The 26,289-nt window shown below is 50.2% G+C and overlaps 1 protein-coding gene across 2 annotated transcripts in view; it reads right to left on the bottom strand.

Moving 5' to 3' along the window:
- SMARCC1 (SWI/SNF related, matrix associated, actin dependent regulator of chromatin subfamily c member 1) overlaps positions 1-26,289 on the bottom strand; it is a 187,842-nt gene that overhangs the window by 41,435 nt on the left and 120,118 nt on the right. The window contains exons 22-24 of one of the 2 annotated variants that reach the window (XM_050942456.1): positions 17,082-17,137; positions 12,971-13,085; positions 11,810-11,964 (exon numbers count right to left, since the gene is read on the bottom strand). In XM_050942456.1, coding sequence (XP_050798413.1) covers positions 11,810-11,964; positions 12,971-13,085; positions 17,082-17,137 — 326 coding nt within the window. The remainder of the gene's footprint in view (positions 1-11,809; positions 11,965-12,970; positions 13,086-17,081; positions 17,138-26,289) is intronic. The other variant, XM_050942458.1, reaches the window with a different exon arrangement.

The following is a 26,289-nucleotide window of genomic DNA, read 5'->3' as shown; positions in this document are numbered from 1 at the left end:
ACAAAGGGTTATTAATGCAGAGAGATCTCGAAGGTGTGTCAGAACATGACTTTTAAACAGCTTCTTTAAATGGCTCAAAATATCTGCTCCTTGTGAGCACTATCTGCTTACTTTACTAAAAGCATTTATTCCTTTTAGCCTTGCAGTGCTAACATAGCTATGAAAGCATGATATGATTCTGCCATGGCTTGTGCATCAACATTTAAGATCTGAATTAATCCTTGATATTGATGATGCAAGGGACAGAAAAAACAGCTTGATCTTCAGATCTCAGGCTGAGTTTATAAGGCTGATAGAAAAAATGTCACCTTGGTATTCACATCTCAAAATAATCCTAAAATTAATAAACGAACCATGGGGGAATCCCATATGCCAGTTTAATATTACATTTTAAAGTTTTTGTCAAATTGTAAATGGGGCTTTGACTTAATCCCCTTTCTCAGATCAGTCTCAATAAAATGATGCATGACATTTCGATGACTTTAAACCTAACTATTGCAGTAAGGTGTCAGATGACTACCTAAAAGATTGCTTTACCTGAATCCAGCATCTCAAATTCAAGCGTTTTAGAGTTTAAACAGTCCCATTTTAGTGACATCATCATACCCTAACTTGACAGAGTGCCCTTTTCTCAGATAAGAATTCACAACAATTTAAACCTAATCAGAAGTGAGTAAAAGCATGCTCAGGGGAAGGGAATAAGGCCTATATTAATGAACCTGCCTAGACTGTAGGTAGATTACACACATATACACCTGAACAATTGTCAGAGTCACGACAGAGGCCAGAGTATGACTCATTATCTGGGAATATAACAAACAATAGGGACCAAAGTCTAACGACACAGCTACACTGACCTGCAGTTTGGACAAAAGGGGTGTGAACAGCAGTGCACACGGAAGTGCTGTGCTATAACTTCCCCCTGTGGATGCTGCAAACTCAGGATCTTCAAATTTGCACCTTCAGCATCCACATACCCGAAGAAAGTAAGAACATTTATGGCTAGGAAAATCTAGGGCGCTTCCTGAATACAGACTAGTTTAAAGGGAAGTGAAGCCCAAGACAGGCAAAACAGTGGGAACTCCTTTCAAGAGTTGCTGAGCCCTTCCAGAACCAGAGGCTCCACTAAAAACCAGGGGGAAGGACACTGTCACACACTCCCTACAACTCCCCTCATCATCCACCTGCAGGGCTTCTGTGTACCCTCCAAAACCTCCTCTTCCCATACCAAGATCCCCTAATCTTCCTCCCACGGCAGGAGTTCTATATGCTCCATTCTCCTTCCCGCCAAGGGCTCTCTGTGGCCCCATACTTCCCTCTCCCACCCCGAGTGAATATCTATTCCAGGAGCAGGCAAACTTTTTGTCCTGAGGGCCGCATCGGGTTTTGGAAATTGTATGGAAGGCTGGTTAGGAGAGGGGGTCGAGGGCCAGCCCCCACCTCCTATCTGCTCCATCCAATCCCCCTGTCCCCGCCCTCCAGGACCCCTGCCCCATCTACACACCCCTGCTCCCTGACAGCCCCCGGACTCCTGCCCTGCCATCTACGCCCCCCCCCCAATTTCTGATGCTCCCCTGCCCTGGACCCCTGCCCCATCCAACCACCTCTTCTCCCTGTCCCCTGACTGCCCCCAGAACCCCTACCCCTGACTGCCCCATGCTGCCCTGTCCAACCCCCCTCTCCTTCCTGACTGCCCCCCCGGAGCTCTACCCCCATTCCCTCCCCAGCCCCGACCCACTGACCAATACCCCAAACTCCCCTGCCCTCTATCCACCCCCCCCAACTCTGTGCCCCCTTACCACGCTGCCTGGAGCACTGGAGGCTGGTGGCGCTATAGCTGTGCCACCTGGCCCTGCCACTGCTGCCACCACCATGCAGCACAGAGACCGGGTCAGATTGGCTTTGCAGCTGCGCTGCCCCCCGAGCTCACAGTCCCTCCACCCAGAGCATTTCGCCGGAGCCAGCAAGCTAAGGCTGCGGGGTGGAGGGGGCACAGCAGGGGAGAGGCTGGGGGCGAGCCTCCCGGGCCAGGAGCTCAGGGGCTGGGCAGGACATTCCCGAGGGCTGTAGTTTGCCCACCGCAATCTATTCCCAGCATGTCAGGTTCCTCCAACCACATGCTATCAGGGGTTCTGTTTGTCCCAAATCCCGCACTTACCCTAACATCCTTCCCCCCCCACAAGACGGGTTCATTTCTTCCTTCCCCTCGATGCCAGAGGCTCTGTCAATCTGTCTCCCATTCCTCTTCTGAGGTCAGTTTGTTTCAAAGAAATATACAGTAACCAACTGGAGTTCTTTTTCCAGAGGAGCTAACAGCTTTCCCTTGCTCTACCAGAGTATTATATTTGCCTCTTCTAAGCATCATTAGCATGGCAACGACTACTCAGTCACTGTCAAAAAATGCAGGACAAAGAAATCCAGCACTGGAAAGTATGTATCCCAAGCAGGGTCAAGGGACCTGCAAAGAAGAGACACGTACACACACACACACGGGATGAAGCACAAATCATCATCATAAAGCAAACCAGGCAAGTGATGTGGCAGATAATCTAACTGACCTACCACACACACGATGGGGTCACAGTAATAAGGGCCTCTCACAGAGGTAGATAAATGCCACAGATCCATCCTACAGCAATAATTAATTGGGGGTATTCTACTGTATGAGCAATTCCAGTGCTGAGGCCCACCCAGCTGGACCGAATTATACATTTTATTACTAAAACCTGAACTGGAGTTTGTGATGCATAGTATTCAGCAGAGTTAGTGAAAAGAACAAAAAGACAGAGAAAGGATTACAATGAAACAAATTATCTGGGAAGTAGAGGAGATGTCTTAAATATGAGGAGGGAGGAGGAAGAAGGGTGTAACATTCATTAAATTGAATGAAGCAGGATACTCAGAAGATATTTACAATAAAAACTGTAAGCCAGAGCTGCCATGTGGAACAGTGATTCAAGCTATGGCTCATTAGGTAAAGTCTGCAGACAACTTAATATGTGAGAAACAAAGATTTTAAAATATACATAAAAAAGGTAGACTAAAAAAAAAATTCATTGATTTGTAGCTGGAAAGTTTAAGAGGCCATTTAACACAAACATGGAATGGAAAAAATACCACACTCAATATCCAGCCCTGAAAAAAAAACTGGTTACTCACCTTTTAGTAACTTTTGTTCTTCGAGATGTGTTCATGTCCATTCCAAGCACGCCGTGTGCAAGATTTTCCCCTAGCAGTGTCCCGTAGGGTCGGCCCTGGCGCCCCCTGGAGTGGCGCCACTACGGCGCCCTGTAAAGGGGCCCACTGACCCTCCACCCCCTCAGTTCCTTCTTGCAGGCACTCCGACAGAGGGGCAGGAGGGTGGGTATTGGAATGGACATGAACACATCATCTCGAAGAACAACAGTTACTGAAAGGTGGTTAACTGTTTTTTCTTCGAGTGGTTGTTCATGTCCATTCCAAGCAGGCAACTCACAAGCCTGTACCGAGATGGTGAGGTCGGAGCTCACTGCTGACCGGAGTGCTGCACGACCAAAAACTGCATCATCCCTAGCCTAGTGCGTGATGGCGTAGTGCGACGTGAACATGTGGATGGAGGACCATGCGGCCGCTCTACAAATCTCCCGAGTCGGGATCTGAGCCAGGAATGCCGCAGAGGAGGCCTGCGCCTTAGTGGAGTGGGCCATGACTGGAGGGACAGGGGTCCTAGCTATGCGGTAGCATTCCCAGATTCCCTTGCGATCCACGAAGATATTCACTGAGAGGAGACCGGGAGCCCTTTCATCCTATCTGACACCGCGATGAAGAACTGCGTTGAGCGTCTGAACGGCTTGGTACGCTTGATGTAAAAGGCTAAGGCCCTGCGGACATCCAGGGAATGTAACCTCTGCTCCTCATCGGAAGAGTGTGGTTTCGGATAAAACACCGGGAGAAAGATATCTTGTCCCATGTGGAACTGTGAGATGATCTTGGGGAGGAAGGCTGAGTGAGGTCTAAGTTGGACCTTGTCCTTATAAAAGACAGTGTATGGGGGCTCGGATGTTAACGCCCTGAGCCCCGACACCCTCCTGGCCGAGGTGATCGCCACCAGGAAGGTGGTCTTATACGACAAGTACAACAGGGAGCACGAAGCCAGGGGCTCAAAGGGAGGCCCCGAGAGGGCGGAGAGAACCAGATTCAGGTCCCAGGCAGGAGCTCGCTGACAAACATGCGGAAATAGCCTGTCCATACCCTTGAGGAAACGCCCTAGCAGTGGGCTCGCAAACACGCAGGTACCTCCCCTCTCCCTGATGGAAAGCCGAGATGGCCACCAAGTGAACACGAATCGAGGAGAGGGAGAGGCCCAGTTGTCTGAGGTGGAGCAAACAAACAGTCTAGGACAATGGGGATTGGGACCCCCAGAGGATTGTGACCTCACTGACCCGACCATATGGAGAAGCGCTTCCATTTGGCCAGGTAGGTGGCCCTGATTGATGGTTTCCTACTACCGAGCAGCACTTGTCTGACCTGCTGGGAGCACTGCATCTCCACCGGGTTCAGCCATAGAGCATCCAGGCTGTGAGGTGCAGAGATTCTAGGTTCGGGTGACGGAGGGAGCCCCGGTCCTGCGAGATCAGGTCCGGAAGCAGGGGCAGCGTCAAGGGCGCCTGAATGGACATGTGCAGGAGTGACGTGTACCAATGTTGGCGCGGCCATGCCGGAGCTATCAGGATTACCCGTCCGTGGTCCCTGCGGATCTTCAAAATCACCCTGTGTATCAGGGGGATCTGAGGAAAGGCGTAAAGCAGACCAACCCCCCAAGACTGGAGGAAGGCGTCCGACAGAGACCCCAGACTACGGCCCAGGAGGGAGCAGAACCGTCGGCACTTCCTGTTTTCCCTCAAGGCGAACAGGTCTAACTGGGGAAAGCCCCAGAGCTGGAAGATTGAGCATACCACATCCCTTCGGAGGGACCACTTGTGACCCTGGAACAAGCGGCTGAGGGTGTCCGCCAGGCTGTTCTGCTCCCCTGGAAGGTAGAACTCTGTCAGGTGGGTAGCACTGTGGACGCAGAAATCCCACAACACGAGGGCTTCCCTGCACAGGGGAGAGGAGCGTGCACCCCCGTTTGTTGATATAAAAGACTGCTGATGTGTTGTCCAAGAGGACTGAAACACATCTGCCAGCCAGATGGGACTGGAAGGTCAAGCAAGCCAGGCGGACCGCTCTCAGCTCCCTGACACTGATATGCAACTCGAGGTCCTCTGGAGACCACAAGCCCTGTGTTCTGAGATTTCCCAGGTGCGCTCCCCAACCCCGATCCGAGGCATCCGTTACCAGAGAGAGGGAGAGTTGAGGGGCGGTGAAGGGGACACCCATGCACACTTTCTGCGGGTTGAGCCACCACCGTAGTGAACTCAGCACCAAAGGGGGGAATGGATACCATTGAGTCCAAGGGGTCCCTGGCCGGGCAGTATACTGTTGCTAACCAGGACTGCAGCGGACAAAGCCGGAGTCTGGCATGGTTTACCACATAGGTGCATGCCGCCATGTGACCCAATAGCCAGAGGCCGATCTGCGCTGTAGTAATCGGGGCACATTGCAGTCCAAGGATGAGCTCGGAAATCACATGGAACCTGGATTCCAGAAGGAACGCTCTGGCGTGGGTGGAGTCCAGAACCGCCCCTATGAACTCTATTCGTTGCATAGGAGACAGGGTGGACTTGGCTTCGTTCAAGAGAAGGCAGAGATTGAGAAAGGTCGGCTTGGTGAACACCACCTGAGCCTCCACCTGCTCCTTGGTGTGGCCCTTTATGAGCCAATCGTCCAGATAGAGGAGAACCTGGATGCCCCGCCTGCACAGGAAGGCCGCCACAACTGCCATGCACTTCGTGAAGACCCTTGGGGCAGCTGACAGGCCAAACGGGAGCACCACGAACTGCAGATGGGCGTCGGCCACGATGAACCTGAGGTATCGATGGTGTCGGGGAATTATGGCAACGTGGAAATAAGCGTCCTTCAAGTCGAGGGTGGCGTACCAATCTCCTGGATCCAGGGAGGGAATGATCGAGGACAGGGAGACCATGCGGAACTTGAGCTTTTGTACAAACTTGTTCCATCGCCGCAAGTCCAGGATGGGTTTCAGGCCCCCTTTCGCCTTCGGTATTAGGAAATACTGGGAGTAGAAGCCTTTGCCCCTAAGCTCTCGAGGGACTTTCTCCACTGCCCCTGCCTCCATGAGGGATTGCACTTTTTGAATTAGAAGTTTCTTGTGAGATGGGTCCCTGAAGAGGGACAGGGAGTGGGGCTGGTGGGGCGAGAGGGAGGAAAACTGGACAGAATATCCCCTCTCAACCGTGCGGAGCACCCAGCTGTCTGACGTGATTCAGAACCAGGCATGATAGAAGGGGGACAGACGTGATCCAAAAGGTAGGGGTAGAAGAATCTAGAGTCTCAATAGGTAGGTCGCCCTCAACCGTACCATCAAACAGGGGGCCTAGGCCCCGACGACGGTCTTGGTTGACCGGACGCCTGGCCGGAGAGGTGGCGTTGGTGACACCTCTTGCCATTTCTGCCCCGCCTGCGCCCTAGCTCCTGGCGAGTCTGAGGCTGGTGGGGGTGTGGGGCCGCCTGCGGCCTAAACTGCCTGTGCTGGGATGCAGGGGTATGCAAGCCCAGCGAGCGACGCGTGGCCCTTGAGTTCTTCAGGCTATGGAGACACTTGCCCATTTTTTCTGAAAACAGTATCTGCCCCTTGAAGGGGAGGTCCTGAATGGTCTGCTGGACCTCACAGGGAAGGCCTGAGACCTGGAGCCAGGCTCCCAGCCTCATGACCAGGCCCGTGGCCAGGGTGCACGAGGCTGAGTCCACCGCATCTAGGGCCACCTGGAGAGAGGCTCAGGATATCAGTTTCCCCTCCTCCACCAGAGCCGAAAATTCTGACCTCGAGTCCTGGGGGAGGAGCTCCGTAAACTTCGACATGACTGAACATGTGTTATGATCATATCGGTTTACGATCGCCTATTGGTTGGCAATACGGAGTTGTAGGCCTGCCGCAGAGTACACCTTTCTACCAAAGAGGTGTAGTCTTTTGGCGTCCCTGTTCTTTGGTGTTGACCCCTGACGCTCCTGTTGGTTGGCTGGGTCCACCACCAGGGAGTCCGGTGTGTGTGTGTGTGTGTGTGTGTGTGTGTGTGTGTGTGTGTGTGTGTGTGTGTGTGTGTGTGTGTGTGTGTGTGTGTGTGTGTGTGTGTGTGTGTGTGTACACACAAATGTTCGTGCCACTTAGAGGGGACGAAGTAATGCCTTTCCATTCTCTGGGCAGAAGGGGCCAGTGAGGCTGGCGTCTGCCATAAGGTGCGGGACATATCCGGTTTGGTCTTGGTTAATGGAAGAGCCACCCTGGATGGGCCCTGAGGGAGCCAGGATGTCTACTATCGGATCCGCACCCACCTCGATTTCCTCAGCCTGGATTGCGAGGCTTTGAGCTGCTCCCCGAGCAGTTGGAAGATCTGAGTGTCCTCCAGGGGCGGTGCCGCAGTCCTGCCCGAGACCGCTTCGTCTGGGGACGAAGACGAGGAAATTACTTGGATTGGCCCTTCCTCAGGTGCATGTAGCCCTTCGGGGTCCTGCAGCACATGGTATTCTCGTTGCAGGGCTGGTTCCAATTCTAAATGCGGCACCGCAACCGGTACCAGGGTCGCCAGTGAGCGGCTTGGTATATCGGGCGGTGCCTGTGAACCTGAACTGTAGTCGCTGCTGGTGCCGCTGCCCGGCTAGGGGATGCTGAACTTGAATATGGCACACCTTTGCGCGGCGACGGTGGAGGAGGCAACTGTGCCAGGGCCACCAACGCCGAGGAGACCGAGGACCAAATGCCTGACCTACCGACCGGTGGTAGGCCCAGGGGGTCCAAAATGGCCAATGATGGCGGATGCCATTGCTGCTGCCACTGTCGGTAACGCTGGTGGCTCATCCCCGAAACCGATCTCCTGCTCTGCGACCGGCCGGAGTGGTAGGAGTCTGCCTCTGAGTATGAAGTCTCTGAGTAAGAGGACTTGGGGGGAGCAGCACCTCGTGCCGTTGGAGAGCGATGCTGAGGCAGCAGGGAGCCTCCCGTCTGGTCCAGTGCCGCCCTAGCGGTGCGGGGTGGGGAGAGAGGCAACAGCATGGCTGGCTTGCCCCTCGATTGTACTGGGGGTGGACCGTGGTAGGCAACTCCCGACTACAGTGCGGGGAGGCCGGCGCCGGGAGTCCCATCAAGTCTGAGGCCACCTTGAATGCCTCCGGTGCTGAGGGGAGGCGCAAGTCTCCGCTGAGGTCTGGGGATCTAGGCCGGTCCGGACTCGACCGCCCTCTCTACAGTGCAGGAGTCGACGGAGCAGCCGAGGGCTGTAGCCCAGCCTGTCCACTTGCACCCGCGGACGGCGTCACCCTCTGGGGGTCCTGGTGGTTCTACAGCCACATAAATAAGAAGAAAACAAAGAAAGAAGAAGTGGGGCCGCTATACACTGAGGATGGAATGGAGGTTAAGGATAACCTAGGCATGGCCCAACATCTAAACAAGTACTTTGCCTCGGTTTTTAATAAGACTAGTGAGGAACCTTGTGATGATGGAGGGATGATAAACGGGAATGTGGATATGGAAGTGGATATTACTGCAACTGAGGTAGAGGCCGTACTTGAACAGCTCGATGGGTCGAAGTCGGAGGGCCCGGACAATCTCCACCCGAGGATATTAAAGGAACTGGCGCGTGAAATTGCGAGCCCTTTAGCGAGAATTTTTAAGCAATCGATAATCTCGGGTGTTGTGCCGTATGACTGGAGGATTGCTAATGTAGTTCCTATTTTTAAGAAAGGGAAAAAGAGTGATCCGGGTAATTATAGGCCTGTTAGCTTGAGGTCTGTAGTATGTAAGGTCTTGGAAAAAATTTTAAGGGAGAAAGTAGTTAAGGACATAGAGGTCAATGGTAATTGGGACGAATTGCAACACGGATTTACTAAAGGTAGATCGTGCCAAACCAATCTGATCTCCTTCTTTGAGAAGGTGACGGATTACTTAGATAAAGGAAATGCGGTAGATATAATTTACCTAGATTTCAGTAAGGCGTTCGACACGGTTCCGCACACGGAGCTGTTAGTTAAATTGGAAAAGCTGGGAGTGAATATGAAAGTTGTAAGGTGGATAAGGAACTGGTTAAAGGGGAGACTCCAGAGGGTCGTATTGAAAGGTGAACTGTCGGACTGGAAGGAGGTCACCAGTGGAGTCCCTCAAGGATCGGTTTTGGGACCGATCTTATTTAACCTTTTTATTACTGACCTTGGCACAAAGAGCGGGAATGTGCTAATAAAGTTCGCGGATGACACGAAGCTGGGGGGTATTGCTAACACGGAGAAGGACAGGGATACTATTCAGGAAGATCTGAACCACCTTGTAAACTGGAGTAATAGAAATAGGATGAAATACAATGGTGAAAAGTGCAAGGTCATGCATTTAGGAATTAATAATAAGAATTTTGGATATACGTTGGGGGCGCATCAGTTGGAAGCGACGGAGGAAGAGAAGGACCTTGGGGTACTGGTTGATAGCAGGATGACTATGAGTCGCCAATGTGATACGGCTGTTAAAAAAGCAAATGCGATTTTGGGATGCATCAGGCGGGGTATTTCCTGCAAGGATAAGGAGGTGTTAGTACCGTTGTATACGGCGTTGGTGAGACCCCATCTGGAATACTGTGTGCAGTTCTGGTGTCCCATGTTCAAGAAGGATGAATTCAAACTGGAACAGGTTCAGAGACGGGCTACGAGGATGATCCGAGGAATGGAAAAACTGCCTTATGAAAGGAGACTCAAAGAGCTTGGCTTGTTTAGCCTGGCCAAAAGAAGGCTGAGGGGGGATATGCTCGCCCTATATAAATATATCAAGGGGGTTAACGTTAGGGAGGGAGAGGAATTATTTAAGTTTAGTACTAATGTAGCCACGAGGACGAATGGGTATAAACTGGATATTAGGAAGTTTAGACTTGAAATTAGACGAAGGTTTCTGACCATTAGGGGAGTGAAGTTCTGGAATAGCCTTCCGAGGGAAGTAGTAGGGGCAAAAGACTTTCCTGGCTTTAAGACAAAGCTTGATAAGTATATGGAGGGGATGTTATGATAGGATCGTTAATTTGGGCAATTGATCTTGAATTACCACCAGACAGGTCTGCTCAATGGTCTGCGGGGAGATGTTGCATGCGATGGGTACTGAGTTGCTGCGGAGAACTCCTTCTTGGGTGCTGGCTGGTGACTCTTGCCCACATGCTCAGGGTTTAGCTGATCGCCATATTTGGGGTCGGGAAGGAATTTTCCTCCAGGGCGGATTGGCAGGTGCCCTGGAGGTTTTTCGCCTTCCCCTGCAGCGTGGGGCACGGGTCGCTTGCTGGTGGTGTCTCTGCAGCTTGAGGTCTTCAAACCATTTTTGAGGATTTCAATAACTCGGTCCTGGGATAGGGGTTGTATAAAATTGGATGGGTGGGGTTCTGTGGCCTGCCTTGTGCAGGAGGTCAGACTAGATGCTCAGATTGGTCCCTTCTGACCTATGAGTCTATGGTGGGGTGATTGTTCCCTTACGCTGGCTTCCTCCTCTTAGTGGGCACCGGAGATGGTGAGCGGTGCCACACTGAGGCCTACTTCCTATGACCCGACTCCGTTTGGTGCTGGGTTTTAGAAGACTTGGGCTGGGCCCTAAGTTCTGATGCCGGTGCTGGAGTGCTCCGCACCGAGGAAGATGTGCTGGGCACCACCTCGGCCGCTTCTGGGTCCGAGGGTGGCTGCAGGGCAGCCTCCATCAGGAGGACTAAGTCTTTGAGCTCTGTCTTTGAGAGTTCTCGGGTGGAAGCCCCTGCAGATAGAGCACCGGTTCTTTTGGTGGCTCTCTCTGAGGCACCTCAAACAAGCAGAGTGCGGGTCACTCTTGGGCATGAATTTCCCGCAGTCCTTGCAGAGTTTAAACCCGGGGGACCCAGGCATGCCCCAACGGGTGATGAAATGTGGGGGCGGGGAACCCAACTACCAAGAACTATATACAAATGACCTAAGTAAACTAACTATATACTAACCATATACACGGACTATACATGAGGATAGGACACTGCTAACTTGCTATGCACAAGACAAGTTCCAGCTAGCCGTCACCGGTGCTAAGTCGGCGGGCCCCTTTATAGGACGCCATAGTGGCGCCACTCCAAGGGGCGCCAGGGCCGACCCTACGGATGCTGCTAGGGGAAAATCTTCCGACTGGTGTGCACGCGGTGTGCACACACCTGCTTGGAATGGACATGAACAACCACTCGAAGAAGAACAACAGACGACCTTTCATGTGAGGATCTCAAAGATCTTTACAACTATCACATTGCCCTGTGATGTAAGTGTTATACTTATTTTACTGACAAAGAAACTCAGGTACAGAGAAGTTAAATGAATTGCCTAAGGTCACACAACTAGTCAGTGGCAGATCCAAGAAGAGAACCCACAAATCTTGCCTCCCAATTCTGTTCCTTGACCACTAACAGCACACCCAGCAGAGACAACTGCCCACATTATACGTTGAAAAGATGACACTCTTTTTGGGGATGCTCGCCCTGACTTTACAATGTTTACAATTGTAGCATTAAACTATTCACAGGGAAACAATTTCATTTAATGATAGTGTTCAAAGAGCAGAAGTGAAAGAGCACAAACAAACAAAGGAGCACTTCAGGTCCCAGTGGTTTGGAACAATGGACTATTTTTGAATACTGCCCAATTGAAACTGGAAATCAGCTGCGGTGGACATTTCTGTATGACAAACCTTTGCTTTGGTGGCAGCTGAGGCAAGAGCAGCAGCTGCAGCTGTAGCTACATTTCCTTCAGAGATTTCGTGTTCCACTTTCTTCTTTCCAGTGTCGCTTTCCTTGTCTTTGCACGCCTCAACGTTCTCCTTGTTCTCTTCTGCCTCCTTCTCTTCTAAAGAGATGACCCAATAATTTTTTTACATTCATTCTTCACTTCATAATTATCACATCAGGGACAGGATTTACATAGCACGTACTTCTATGCTCTCACAGCATAAACCATGAATGAGCACATTACAACATTCCCACTTGGGTGCTTTATATTATTATAGTACCTCAGCATTTCCTCCACATACTGCTACAGAAGCAGTTTGAACACCTCCACAAAATGTATATTCCAGAGGATCCCCCCAAATCCTTAGGCGTGATGCTCCCAAAGTGTTTTCATTTTCGACCCTGTGCACTCTTCTCTCTCCATCATTTTTTTTAGTCTTAATATCAAAATAATTTTAAGTTGTATTTCCAATAAACAAATTCCATGATCATCTCCATTTTGAGAAGCAAATGGAGACCTTTTTATTGTTTTGCTCTGTCCTCTCCTAAAATCCTGATGAAAAAAATCCTGTCAGAATAGATGTGCCAGATCTATACGACACAGTCAGAACACAGATTCGTGTAATAAATGACATGGTATTTTAAAATATAGGAAGATACTATGATTTTTCGGTACTTTATTCCCAACCAGTCAAATGAAATGATTTGCACAACCTCGTAAGGAAACGGAGAAAGCTTGTTAAGCTTTTAAGCACAAAGCTGTGTTCATAGTAGTCCCATTCATCTGCTTCTTTACATTAGGAATGGACCAACAGATTAGCAATACGGAAATAAACTCATTTATATGATTTGTGCTCACTTTAGTTTAGCAATCTGCTCACCCAGTCCCTACAGCCAAGATGAAAAAAGTCCCTAAACTGAAGTCTGAAATGATTGCAATATGAATTTAGCACTTGAGCTTTTCCGTGAAATGACCTGGAATATCTACTGCTGAACCAGACTGCAGACCTGATGTGCGAGAGAAAATATTTCTGCCACAATTAACTTTATAGTCTATTCTTGCAGCTTTGGAGAAAGGCTTTTAAAACTAAAATGCAGCTCAAGTAACAGCTGGTGTCTATTACCTGACTTGGTATCAGACGTGACTTCAATGTCCTGCTCCTTTTCTGGATTTCTCTCATTTTCTCCTTCCTGAACCTTATCACCTTCCTCTATTTCACTTTCTCCTTTGCTTTCAACCTGGAGTGTTGGAGGGGGATAAAGGAAGAGAGAAAGGGGAACATAAGAAAAAAATTCCTTGTTAGCTTGGTCACAGAATCACCTGAAAGCTCTATCATCCTTGGGAAGGTGGAATCAATTTGGGACTGCCTGTTAGTTCTTTTCACAACCATGGTCAAGATTCTTGGGCACAAAGCAATTGCCATATTGGATCAGACCCATGATCTATCTAGTCCTGTAAGCCAGCTCCAACAGGGGGAAGCACCAGATTTTGTTTCTTGCTCCTCCTTGCTGATTGATGTAAACACCGCTGCTCTGTTGTCCAGCATTATTCTGACGGTGTCCTTGATGTGTGGCAGGAAGTGTTGGCAAGCATAATGGACTGCTGAGCTCCAATATGTTGATATGTGTGTGGGGGGGTCTATTTGCCCTGAGCTTTAAGGTTTTGGAATTGTGCACCCCAGCCTATGAGGGAGACTTCTGTGGTGACAATCCTCATGGGAGGAGGCTGTACAAGTGAAACTCTTCTCTCCCCCACCCACTTTTGTGGGTCCTTCCACCAACTCAGAGGACTGAGGACCTTCTGAGATATGGACACCTGCTTGGACCAACAGTTTGTTGGGAGTGTAGACAGTTCTCAATTATGGTTGAAGACACCAAGAGTTAAGTCTTGCTAGGGAAGTCATGAACGTACAGGCTGCCATATGGCCTAGAATTTGTAGCAAAGCCCTTGCAGTGGGGTTTGTGGACTCCACTGGACTGTTGAAACAAGGTTGGACACTGTGATCAATCTGCCCCTGGGGAAGTATGCCCTATCATGAAGCACCCATAGGGACACTACTCAAAGAAGTGGAATTCTTCACAGATTCTAGCTTATCCCAACTCAAGGACCTTAACTGTATTAATGAAATGAGCAGTGATTTTATGCGTAAGGGTGGAGGTGGGAAATATTTTAAAATTGGCAAGTAATTTGGACTTATCTGAATGTCTGTTCTACTAGACTGGGAATTAGTTTCCAATAAATTTGGAACAGTAATTTTCATGTCCATCATTACCTTACACTGTATTTACATCTCTTATTTCATACAAGCAATATAAAGATAATCAAAAGAATACAGCAAACAAGGAGTAACATTCAGAATTATGTATTGTGAGTATTAGGCTTGGACTATACTACAAAGCTAGGCCGACATTGGGCAGCTTATGTTGACCTAACTACATCAGTGTCTACACTACAGACTTGCTACTGACGATGTAAGTGCTCTACTACACCAACATAACTCCAACTCCATGGCAGGCATAGGGCTTATGTCGGTGTAGCTAGGGTGACTCAATGTCTATGCAGATACTGTTCCTCACATTGGCTGTTAACTGTCATACTTGTTAATTTCACAGCTCTGCTTGAGCCATGAAATTGACAAGAAAGCTGGCTCCTGGCTCCCCAGCTGGGCTGCTGCAGGTCTCCGGCAGGGCCGGATTAAGGCAGGGGCTCTAGAGGCTGCAGGCCAGGGCCTTGGCTCAAGTGGGGTCCTGCAAAAATAAATCACAAACTGCGATCTCCAGGCCGCTAAAAGGGGCTCTCAGGCTGGCTGCCTGCCTGCCATAGCACCATGCTGCTCCTGGAAGCAGCTGGCTTCTGTCATGTCTCTGCAGCCCCAAGCGGGGAGGGGAGGGGGGGAGGCGGCTCCATGCGCTGCTCCTGCCCCTAGCACCATTTCTGCAGCTCCCTGTAGCTGGGGGGGCAAGGGGAGGGCGTTTGCAGGCACAGGCAGCATACTGAGACCTGCTGCCCCCCTCCCCCCAAAGGGTGTGCAGAGATGTGCTAGCAGCGGCTATGGCAGGCAGGCAGCCTGAGCCCTGCTGTGCCATTGGCCGGGAGCTGCTTGTGGTAAGCACCTTCCAGCTGGAGCATTCAACTCTTACCCCCTTCTCCACCTCAAACCTCTGCCCCAGATCAGAATCCCCTCCTACACCCTCCCTCCCAGACCCTGCACCCCCTCCTGCACTAAACTCCCTCCAAGGAAAAAGGCTTGTATACAGGGGCCCCACAAAATCTAATAGCCCCGGGCCCACAGGAGAGTTAATCCGATCCTGGTCTCTGGTCCAAGCTGGGCTGTCAACCAAGCTTCTGGCTTGGGCTGTTGCCCAAGCGCCCCGCTGTGAGCCTGGCTGTGCCCCGGGGTCCTGGTTCCCTGCGGGGAGCACTGCAGCCAACCAGAGACTCTGGGCATGGATCTTCCTGCCGAAGGAGAGAAGCCCCCTGGCTCTTAGCCCCCCACGCTGTCCCTCTTCAGCTAGTGGAAGCGCTCCTGGTGAGGACACGCACCACCGACAGGAGGAGGGTAATGTGGATATCAGCCACCGCAGTAATTACTGTGATGGCTGTAAACTGACCTAACAGAGGTCGACTTAAGATTGTCATGTACACATGTCCTTAATTTAAGCACTGGTGTTTCATTCATTTGACTGAAAAAGCAGGGTAACAGGAAAGTGTTACAGGTAACTGCAGACACAATGTAGTTATTGTTCATTCAAGAAAATGATGAATCAGTTCTAGAGCACTAGTTTGGATTTAGTGCAGGTCAGTACTGCCCAGAAGTCTCTGCCATTACCACTTCATAGTTCTGTGACCTCTTTGAAAGGAGCTGCTAGTCATAGTCTAGATCTTAGTGGACATTTATCTACAGCACAAAACGCACTACTGAAGTCACCTCCTGCCGACAATCTCCGTAGGAGAGATGAAGGCCCGAATAAACAGACTGAACTCCTCTCATTCTTAGGCAGCTTGTCTCTAAGGGTTTGATCATGCACACACTGAAGCCAATGATGCTTTTGCCACTGACTGTCATGGGCTTAGGTTCAAGCTCTAAATCAGAGCTGAGTCACATTCATTACACCAGAGATTGGCAACCTTTCAGAAGTGCTGTGCCGAGTCTTCATTTATTCACTCTAATTTAAGATTTCACGTGCCAATAATATATTTTAACATTTTTAGAAGATCTTTCTATAAGTCTATAATATATATAAAACTATTGTTGCATGTAAAGTAAATAAGACTTGTAAAATGTTTAAGAAGCTTAATTTAAAATTAAATTAAAATGCAGAGCCCCCTGGACTAGTGGCCAGGACCATGTGAGTGCCACTGAAAATCAGCTCATGTGCCAACTTTGGCACATGTGCCATAGGTTGCCTACCCCTGCACTAGACAAAGGAGGGTAGCTTGCACTGCCATTGTCTGTGATGAAACTATGAATAAATGCCTTCACTCACATTGCCAATCCAACTCCAGCTGGCACACAGAAGGGAAATACAAGAACTATTTTCTGTGTCTTTCATCCTCTCGGTGTCTCTTGCTTTATATTTGTGTTATAAAAATAGGTTACTCGGAGAACTTGGCAGTCCAACACAACTGAGTTACACTAAATTCAAAAATTAGGAATGGTTCTTGGAGAACTGATTTCTCTTTACTGATCTCGGGTAAGATTAGAGCAAAGGTACTTCATCTTGGAAAGCCAATTTCTCACTGAATTAAACTGTGCAGAGCCAAAAACATCACAGCACTGCACGATTAGGAGTCAGAATCGTCAATCCAACACTACAAGAAAAACATCGCAACATGTCAGGATATGCTGCTGCAGTTTTTCTATGGCTCTTCAATTAAAACTGACATCTCCACTTCGATCCTTCCTCAGACCCTCTCCTTATGGCTAGAAAGGACAGGAAAAGATACCGACATCTCTTCCCACTTTGCTCAGCAATAAACTTGCAAGAGGGCACTCCTACGACAGGAGTGTTTAATTCACTCTGCAGAGATGAGGCTGAGAACAAGAATCTCTCTACTACAATTTAAGTCACCTGGGTAAGGCCCATCTTTTCATTATATATTTGTACAGTGACTAGCACAATGGGCCCCGATCTTTGATTAAGGCCTCTAGGTGCTACTGTAACACAAAAAACTCAGACTTGTGAACTTCATGAAAAGAATCACTGTATCAGAGACAAATCTCAGATGTTTACCTTTTCTGACTGTTGCCCATCTGTCTCAGTTTCCATTTTTTCTTCTTCAACTCCATCTGTGACAAGAAATACAAGTACATAAAGCAGAGTGGTTAGAAGTGCCATAACCACCATTTATTACACTTGAAAATTAATTACAGGTCTAACTGAAATGTCCTACTCTGTTCTGCTGTGGTAATTGGGTTTATAAATTTACCTTAACTGTGAGTTTAACTATAAAAAGTGAGCGTAAGTTCATAAGATGTCACAACCTATAACAACAAATGTTAATAGGACTAGATGCAAGAAAACCAGAGAAACTGGATTAGTTTAAACAAAAAAGACCATGTTCAAATAACTCAAGGACTGCTGTAATTATACTTGTTAAAAACAAATGATGTGGAGTTAATGACCCAAAATTAGTGTCTCAGAAAGTAGGCCTAATTGATGGGCAAAAATAATGAGGGGATGGGCTATTCCACCCTTTTTGAGTCCTGAAAGAAAGACATTTTTGGGAACTAGGGGGAGGAGAGGTAAGGAGAACAAAGGACAGAAAAAAACCAGAGTAAGTGAAAGAATAGAGGATACTGAAGCAAGCTTCACCATCATGGCTGCCACCCCCTTCATCTCCTGGGGTCCCAGGCCTTCATTATCCTAACCCTGAGAGATGTCCTGACCAGACCAGGCCTGAGAGGGACCCAGATAATATTCTCACTTTTACTGGCTCCAACTGAATCCCAGCCACCACCTGGGACGAAATGGGATCAGATTTTAACAGTAGTAGCTCCAGCTCATTTCAACTAACTTTCTTTTTCCTAGAGGGACAGTTATTACCATCTTCAATAATATTTAAGAGACTGTCAAACCAGAGGTTTTTGCTTCTAAAACTCTCTCCAGCTAAAGGGAACAAAACATGTTGAAATAAAAGCCTGACTTAATTCTTTACATTTCAAATGCTTTAACTTTTTTTCTTCCTTTTCTTTATCTTTAATAGAAGGTTAAAATAATTTTCAATTGTGTTTGGGCCATGGTACTAAGCAGGCTGAGGCCTCTGAATGCCAAACCCTGGACCATGTTTAACACTGTTTAGTGTTGGACAGAGACTGGGTTGTTAATGGCTTTGGCCCATTTGTTCCACCTAAATAAATAGAACTGTTCTTTAGAAAAATGCAAGAAAGCTTCATAACACTGGACACGAGAGGCTTGACAGCACAAGACATTATGCTATAGCCTTAGTTTAAAATTCAGGTTTAAATACAGCTTTACCTTTGCAGGTTTGGCCAGCCAGGGTATGTGAGGCCAACAATATTAAAATAGCTATGCATAAGGATACGGTTGTGTCACAGAGGCATGGATTCTGTGACTTGCAGAGACTTCTGTGACATTTTCTGCTTCAGCCACAGAGCAGTGGGGCCAGAGCTGTCTGCTGCGGCAGGGGGCCCCCGGGGCTCTGAGCTGCTGCAGGCAGTGTGGGGGCCCCAGAGCTCTGAGCCACTGAGGCTGCGGCAAGGGGCCCCTGGAACTGCTGCAGCAGAGGGTGCAGGACACCACCCCCAATAGTGGGGTTTGGGCTTTCATCCCCCACTTGGGCTTCAGTCAGACCTCCTGCCCAATTACTTTTTAGCACAAGTCACAGACAGATTGCAGGCTTCCATGAATTTTTGTTTATTGCCCACAACCTGTCTGACTTTTACTAAAAATAACTGACAGCATTTTTATTTTGCTATGAAGATACAATTTGCCTGTACAGACAAAACTCAAACTGCTGCACCCCTGCAAAAGGCCAAGGATACACCACAATTCTATAACATGTTCAATCTGTACTATAATTCTGTTGGTTGACTGTAATATAACAACACGCTCTGCCAATGTAGTCGATTTGTCTGTGTAGATGGTCCATAGCTCAAGCATGCAAGACCAGCCTCACTTAAGAACTTATTGTATTACAAGAGTGGGTAATCACTGCTTAACACAAACTTCCTGAATTGCTTTATGAACTCTATGCACACAAATGTCAGCATGCATGGAAAGTCAGTAGGAGACTATTTCCAATTTGCAGGTGATCAAAACACTATCAGAGGCTAATTTTATCATGTTATCCAAATCTGACTGTAGAAGAATAATTTATGTTCTGTAAAAATATTCTCACACTAAGTTCTAGCACCTCTACAAACAGTGTTAAAGCATTAAACATTCACAAGAAAGCCTCTCTATTTCCCTGCCTAGAATTTGCAGGTTTTCTTTCATGCCCCATAAAAGACTGTTACTCACCTTTGTAACTGTTGTTCTTCGAGATGTGTTGCTCATATCCATTCCAGTTAGCAGTGCGCGCGCCACGTGCACGTTTGTCAGAGATTTTTACCCTAGTAACACTCGGTGGCCCGGCAGGGCACCCCCTGGAGTGGCGCCGCTATGGTACCGGATATATACCCCTGCTGGCCCCACCGCTCCTCAGTTCCTTCTTGCTGGCTACTCCGACAGAGGGAAAGGAGGGCGGGTGTGGAATGGATATGAGCAACAAATCTCGAAGAACAACAGTTACAAAGGTGAGTAACCATCTTTTCTTCTTCGAGTGCTTGCTCATATCCATTCCAGTTAAGTGATTCCCAAGCCTTACCTAGGCGGTGGGGTTGGAGTGAGACGTTGCGGAACGTAAGACCGCTGAGCCAAAGATGGCATTGTCTCTAGACTGCTGGATCAGTGCATAGTGGGATGCAAAAGTATGGACAGAAGACCAGCTAGCTGCGCGACATATTTCTTGGATGGGAACGTGGGCCAGGAAAGCGGCAGACGAGGCTTGAGCCCGAGTAGAGTGGGCGGTGAGATGGCCAGTCGGAACGCGGGTCAAGTCGTAGCATGTCTGGATACAGGACGTCACCCAGGATGAGAGCCTCTGGGAAGAGACAGGCATGCCTTTCACGTGCTCCGCAACCGCTACAAATAGCTGAGGCGAGCGTCTGAAAGGTTTGGTCCTCTGGATGTAAAAGGCGAGGGCCCAGCGGACATGCAGGGTATGTAGCTGTTGTTCCCGGTGCGATGCGTGCGGCTTCGGGAAGAAGACTGGTAGAAAAATGTCTTGATTAATGTGGAAGGCAGAGACCACCTTGGGAAGGAAAGCCGGGTGTGGTCGCAGCTGTACCTTGTCCTTGTGGAATATCATATACGGGGGATCTACCATCAAAGCACGAAGCTCCGATACTCGTCTGGCCGAGGTGATAGTGACGAGGAAGGCTGTCTTCCAAGATAGGTACAGCAGCGAGCATGTGGCTAACGGCTCAAAGGGAGGGCCCGTGAGCCTAGCTAACACAAGGTTGAGATCCCAGGTAGGGGAAGGGCGCTTAACCTGAGGGTAGAGCCGCTCCAAGCCCTTAAGGAATCTGGAAACTATAGGGTGAGAGAAGGTCGAACTGCCAGATTCCCCAGGATGAAAGGTGGAAATCATGGCCAGATGCACCCTTATCGAAGAGAGCACCAGGCCCTGCTCCTTGAGATACCAAAAGTAGTCCAAGATAATGGGGACCGATACGCCTTCAGGAATAAAGTTATGCTGGGTGCACCAATGGTAGAAGCGCTTCCACTTGGCGAGATATGTCGCCCGCGTGGAAGGCTTTCTGCTTCCCAGTAGGACCTGTTGCACTGGGGTGGAACAGAGCAATTCGGATGGAGGGACTGCAGGTTCGGGTGGTGAAGTCTGCCGAAGTCCTGTGTTACCAGGTCTGGGCAGAGGTATCAGGGCCGCTAGAGATAGGTCAAGCAGCATGGTGTACCAGTGCTGCCTCGGCCATGCCGGAGCGATTAGGATTAGCTGGGCCCTGTCCCTGCGGAGCTTGAGCAGGACTCTTTGGACTAGGGGAAAGAGTGGAAAGGCATAAAGTAGACGACCTTCCCAGGGAATTAGGAACGTGTCCGAGAGGGAGCCTGGGGAGCGACCCTGCAGGGAGCAGAACACCTTGCATTTCCTGTTCTCTCGGGAGGCAAAGAGGTCTATCTGGGGAAAGCCCCACTTCCGGAATACTGAAAGGAGGATGTCCAGATGGATGGACCACTCGTGGGACAGGAAGGACCTGCTCAGGTGATCCGCGAGACTGTTCCGGACTCCCGGGAGAAAGGAGGCTACCAGGTCTATCGAGTGGGCTATGCAGAAGTCCCACAGTCGCATCGCCTCTTGACAAAGGGGGGAAGATCGTGTCCCTCCCTGCTTGTTTATGTAATACATGGCCATTGTGTTGCAGTGTTCACAGACAACACAACGGCCCTGTAGATGACGCTGGAAGGTCTGGCACACCAGTCGGACCGCTCTCAGTTCGTGGACATTGATGTGAAGCGCCAGCTCCTGAAAGGACCAAAGGCCTTGGGTGCGAAGGTGCCCTAAGTGAGCGCCCCAGCCGAGAGAGGAAGCGTCTGTTGTCAGGGACACAGAGGGCTGCGACGGATGGAACAGACGACCGGCACACACCAGGGAGGGTGTCAGCCACCAGTCGAGGGAGCCCAGAACACTTGATGGAACAGTGATCATCATGTCTATGGCATCCCTGCGTGGACGATAGACCGAGGCGAGCCAAGTCTGAAGAGGACGCATGCGCAGTCTAGCGTGCTTCGTAACGAAGGTGCACGCAGCCATGTGACCGAGGAGGCCTAGGCAGGTGTGGACAGAGGTTGTTGGGAAGCTTTGTAGTCATTGTATAAGGGAGACTATAGCCTGAAACCACGATGGGGGCAAGCTGGCCATTGCAAGACTGGAGTCCAGCATGGCCCCTATGAATTCTATCCTCTGCGTAGGTAGCAGAATGGATTTGTCCAGATTGATTATCAGGCCTAGACGGGTGAATAGGCCCTTGGTAACGTTTACATGAGCGGTGACCTAAACCTCGGAGGTCCCTCGAATAAGCCAGTCGTTGAGGTATGGGAAGACATGTATTCGACGACAGCGGAGGGAGGCAGCGACTACCGCCATACACTTCGTGACTACCCGAGGGGCCGAGGAGAGGCCAAAGGGAAGGACCACAAATTGATAATGTTGACGATTCACCACAAAGCGTAGGTACCGTCTGTGCGGAGGGTAAATTGCGATGTGGAAATATGCGTCCCTCATGTCGAGAGCAGCATACCAATCTCTGGGATCCAGGGAAGAGATGATGGTTCCCAGGGATACCATGCGGAACTTGAACTTTCTCATCAATTTGTTCAGTCCTCGCAGGTCCAGGACAGGCCGGAGGCCCCCTTTTGCCTTGGGAATTAGGAAATATCTGGACTAGAACCCCTTGCCACTTAATTCCTCCGGAACCTCCTCTATAGCTCCCACCATAAGGAGCCTCAAAACCTCCTGCAGAAGGAGTTGCTCGTGAGAGAGGTCCCTGAAGAGGGACGAGGAGGGAGGGTAGGAAGGTGGGGTTGAAACAAACTGAAGACGGTAGCCACACTCCACTGTGCGGAGGACCCAACGGTCTGAAGTTAGCTGGGACCACGCAGGGAGGAATGCGGCAAGGCGGTTGGAGAACTGAAAAGGATCCTGGGAGGTCATTGGTACAGTGCTCTCGGGCACACCCTCAAAAGTTTGGCTTCGGTCCCGCCGGTGGCTTGATGGGACCGGAATTGTTATCCCCCCGAGGTCCAGACTGTCGTCTCCGAGAGGTACAACCTCGCCTTCTGGTGGAGTCTTGCCTTGGCCGAGGCGGGGGGTAGGGGCGCTGATGTTGCGACCGGAAAGATCGTCTTTGAGTCTGCGGCATATGCATTCCCAGCGAATGCATAATTACGCAATTGTCTTTCAGACTCTGTAGCCGAGGGTCTGTCTTCTGGGAGAAGAGGCCCTAGCCATCAAAGGGTAGATCCTGTATCGTGTACTGAAGTTCAGGTGGCAGGCCTGACACTTGCAGCCATGATATATGCCGCATGGCAATTCCAGAGGCGACGGTTCTAGCTGCCGAATCGGAGGCATCCAGCTAGGCCTGGAGGGAGGTCTGCGCAACTTTCTTCCCTTCCTCCAGGACAGCTGTGAATTCCTGGCAGGAGTCCTGCGGGACAAGCTCTGCAAACTTCCCTACTGCCTCCCAGGTGTTGTAGCTGTACCTATTCAGGAGGGCTTGCTGGTTCGCCACCCTGAGTTGGAGGCCTCCCGTGGAATAGATCTTTCTTCCCAACAAATCCATTCGCCAAGCCTCCCTTGATTTAGGAGCAGGGGCTTGGTGGCCACAGCGCTCCCATTCATTGATGGACTGTACAACCAATGAACAAGGAGGGGGAGTGTATATATAGGTACTCATACCCTTTGGAGGGTACCATGTATTTACGTTCAACCCCTCTGGCTGTGGGTGGTACGGATGCCGGGGATTGCCAGATGGTATCCGTTCTAGCCTGGATCGAGCGGAGGAAGGGGAGGGCCACGCTGGTTGGGGCCTCCGCCGACAGTATACTGACAACCGGGTCGTCCACCTCAGGAACTTCCTCTACGGGCAAGCTGATATTGAGGGCGATGTGATGCAGAAGGTCCTGGTGTGACCTGAGGTCGATTGGGGGCGGTCCAGATGTAGACGTCCCTGCCACCGCTTCATCCGGGGAAGAAGAGGATGAAACCCCAGGAATAAGCGGGTCTTGGATCGACTCCTGGTCTTGGGGGATATCCTGAGGCAGCGGATCTTGTGGGTCTGGTACGTGGGCTGGAGATTCCTCCGTACCCGCTGGGGAAGTCTGCTTACTGTGGTCTCTGGCGCCTGATGTTCAGAAGGGCCGGAGTGCGATGGTATATGCGGCCCATCTTGGGTTTGGTGGTAGGCCCAAGGCGTCCAAAAGGACCACTGATGAGGTCCCTGGTGGTTATCCAAATCCCTATAAGATGCAGTATCTGCATGGGAGGAGATTGACGGATGATGAGAAGGCCACGGGGGGGCGGAGACCGTTTGATGTGGGTCTCTGTGTCCACTCGAACCATCCCTACGCGGTGCCGGAGAACGGTACCAAGAGTCGTGACGGTGCCGGGAGTGGGACCTGCGACCAGCGCGGTGCCCGGAGGTCGACCGATGCCTGGAATCGCCGTGCCGGGATTGGCTGCGAGAGGTTCGGTGCCGCGAGTGGTGCCGAGATCTGGAGCAGTGCCGATAGTATCTGGACGGCGACCAGGACCTCGAACGGTGCCCCGAGTACGACCAGTACCTCGATGGGGAACAGTACCGGGACTGCGAGTGGCCGCGGGACCGGGATCGATGATGGGACCGGGAGTGCCTGTGGGACCTGGTGGTGGTGGTGGTGTTCAGTGACCGGGCGAAGAAGGTCTCATGGGGGCCGGCTTGCCTACAGACTGAAGAACCCGCACTGGTGGTGCTGGGGGTTGAGGCAGCTCAGGCTCCGTCAAGGCAATCAAGTCCCGTGCTGTGGAGAATGTCTCTGGAGTCGAGGGCACGATAAGCTCAACCACGGCGCGTGCCGGGGAGCTGGTAAGCACCAGACTTGACGGCTCTTGCGAGGCGGGAATCAATGGTGCAGAGGACATCGGTGCTGCAGCAGTTGACGGTGCTGGGCAGTCTGACTTGGCTAAGCGCTCAGACTGTGGGGTAGATATAGCAGCCACAGGAGGCTTGTGCTTCTTGCTCTGTGGTGAGAGTGAATGGTGCCGGGTAGGAGCTTGGGCCGGTGATGGCTGATGTCGAGGAGCCTTCACCGTTGGCGTGTGCTCTGGTGCCGAAGAGGCACTTGTTCCCGGTGCCGCTGGCGGTGCCGAAGACTGGGGAGTCAACGCTGCCTCCATCAGAAGTTGTTTTAGGCGAATGTCCCTCTCTTTTTTAGTCCGGGGCCTGAACGCCTTACAGATGCAGCACTTGTCCGTAAGATAGGATTCACCCAAGCACTTAAGACAGGAGTCGTGTGGGTCTCCTGTGGGCATCGGCCTATGACAGTCCGAGCACGGTCTGAAGCCCAGTGAACCAGGCATGGGCCCCGGTACCGGGTGAGGGGAAGGGGCTAACCCCCGATCCCTCTTAACTATCTACAATAACTACTACAGAACTAATAACTAAACACTAACTATACTTGAAGAAATCGAACTATATACACAATTACAATAGAAACGAGCGAATCACTAGGGAGGTGGAGATCAGCTAAGCTGCGCTCCACTGTTCCAACGACCGACACGGGCGGTAAGAAGGAACTGAGGAGCGTAGGGGCCGGCAGGGGTACATATCTGGCACCATAGCGGCGCCACTCCAGGGGGCACCCTGCCGGCCCACCGAGTGTTGCTAGGGTAAAAATCTCAGACGAACGTGCAAGCAGCGCGCGCACACCTAACTGGAATGGATACGAGCAAGCACTCGAAGAAGAACCACAGTTTCTTTGCCTAAGCTTCATGACCAGGGACCCTAGTTTTCAGTGATAATCCCCCCAAATTCTGACCACCTCCGCCAAAAATCCATGTTTTTCCATGATTCAAATGAAATGCTGAACTTTAGTTCCCCTAGCCACAGCATATATGAGTATCAGTTGAACACAATGTTTTATCAATATATTGACAATTTTTAAGCTTACCACCCAAGCCTTGCAGCCTAGGACTGACAGCTGAAGCCCCACCCATTCTGTTGATTATCCGATCTGGCCCCAGTCGCAATTAGATTGTATATGTTTATTTTTTCACAAAATGTAAAAACTAAAGATTTTCTGTATAAACGCAAATTCGTGTTTTTCTGTGGCAAAATGGATTTCTAGGATCATTGTTCATGATTAACTGAGCCTTCATGTCTCCCATCTCCAGATCTTGCTCCTCAAAACATTTATTTCAAAAGGCCTACAAGACCTAGGCATACACTCAAAGAAGTGCTATAACAGACAACAGAATTCTGATTTAAGGAATCTGTGTATGACTTATGAGTTCTGCCCGATCTTATGAAACTGCTCATTGAAATGCCTCAGGGTGGAGTCAGCCACATGTTGTCAGGGGTGTGCTACCCACTCCCCAGATCAAGGGCAATGGAGGGCTGTCAAACCTTGACGCCCCCCATTCAAGTGAGAGCACCGCAGTACCAATGAGATGGCTGAAGACAGGGAAATTAGGTTGACCAAATGTTTCTGCAGGACCGAATTAGAGCAGAATAATTTTTGCAGAAGCACGACAAAGAACAAACAAGTGTTATTGTTGGGTTTTAAAAGTCATAGAACCTGACAGACTTGAAGAAAACTCATGAAGAGATATGAGGAAGCCTGGGTAGGGAAGATGAACAGAGGGGCATGTTTCTATAGCAGGGGA

This window comes from Gopherus flavomarginatus, chromosome 2 (assembly GCF_025201925.1).
Source record: "Gopherus flavomarginatus isolate rGopFla2 chromosome 2, rGopFla2.mat.asm, whole genome shotgun sequence".
In the NCBI taxonomy this organism is placed as follows: domain Eukaryota; kingdom Metazoa; phylum Chordata; order Testudines; family Testudinidae; genus Gopherus; species Gopherus flavomarginatus.
Note: the sequence above shows the minus strand (reverse complement) of the source record. Positions and strands in the feature narration are given on the sequence as shown.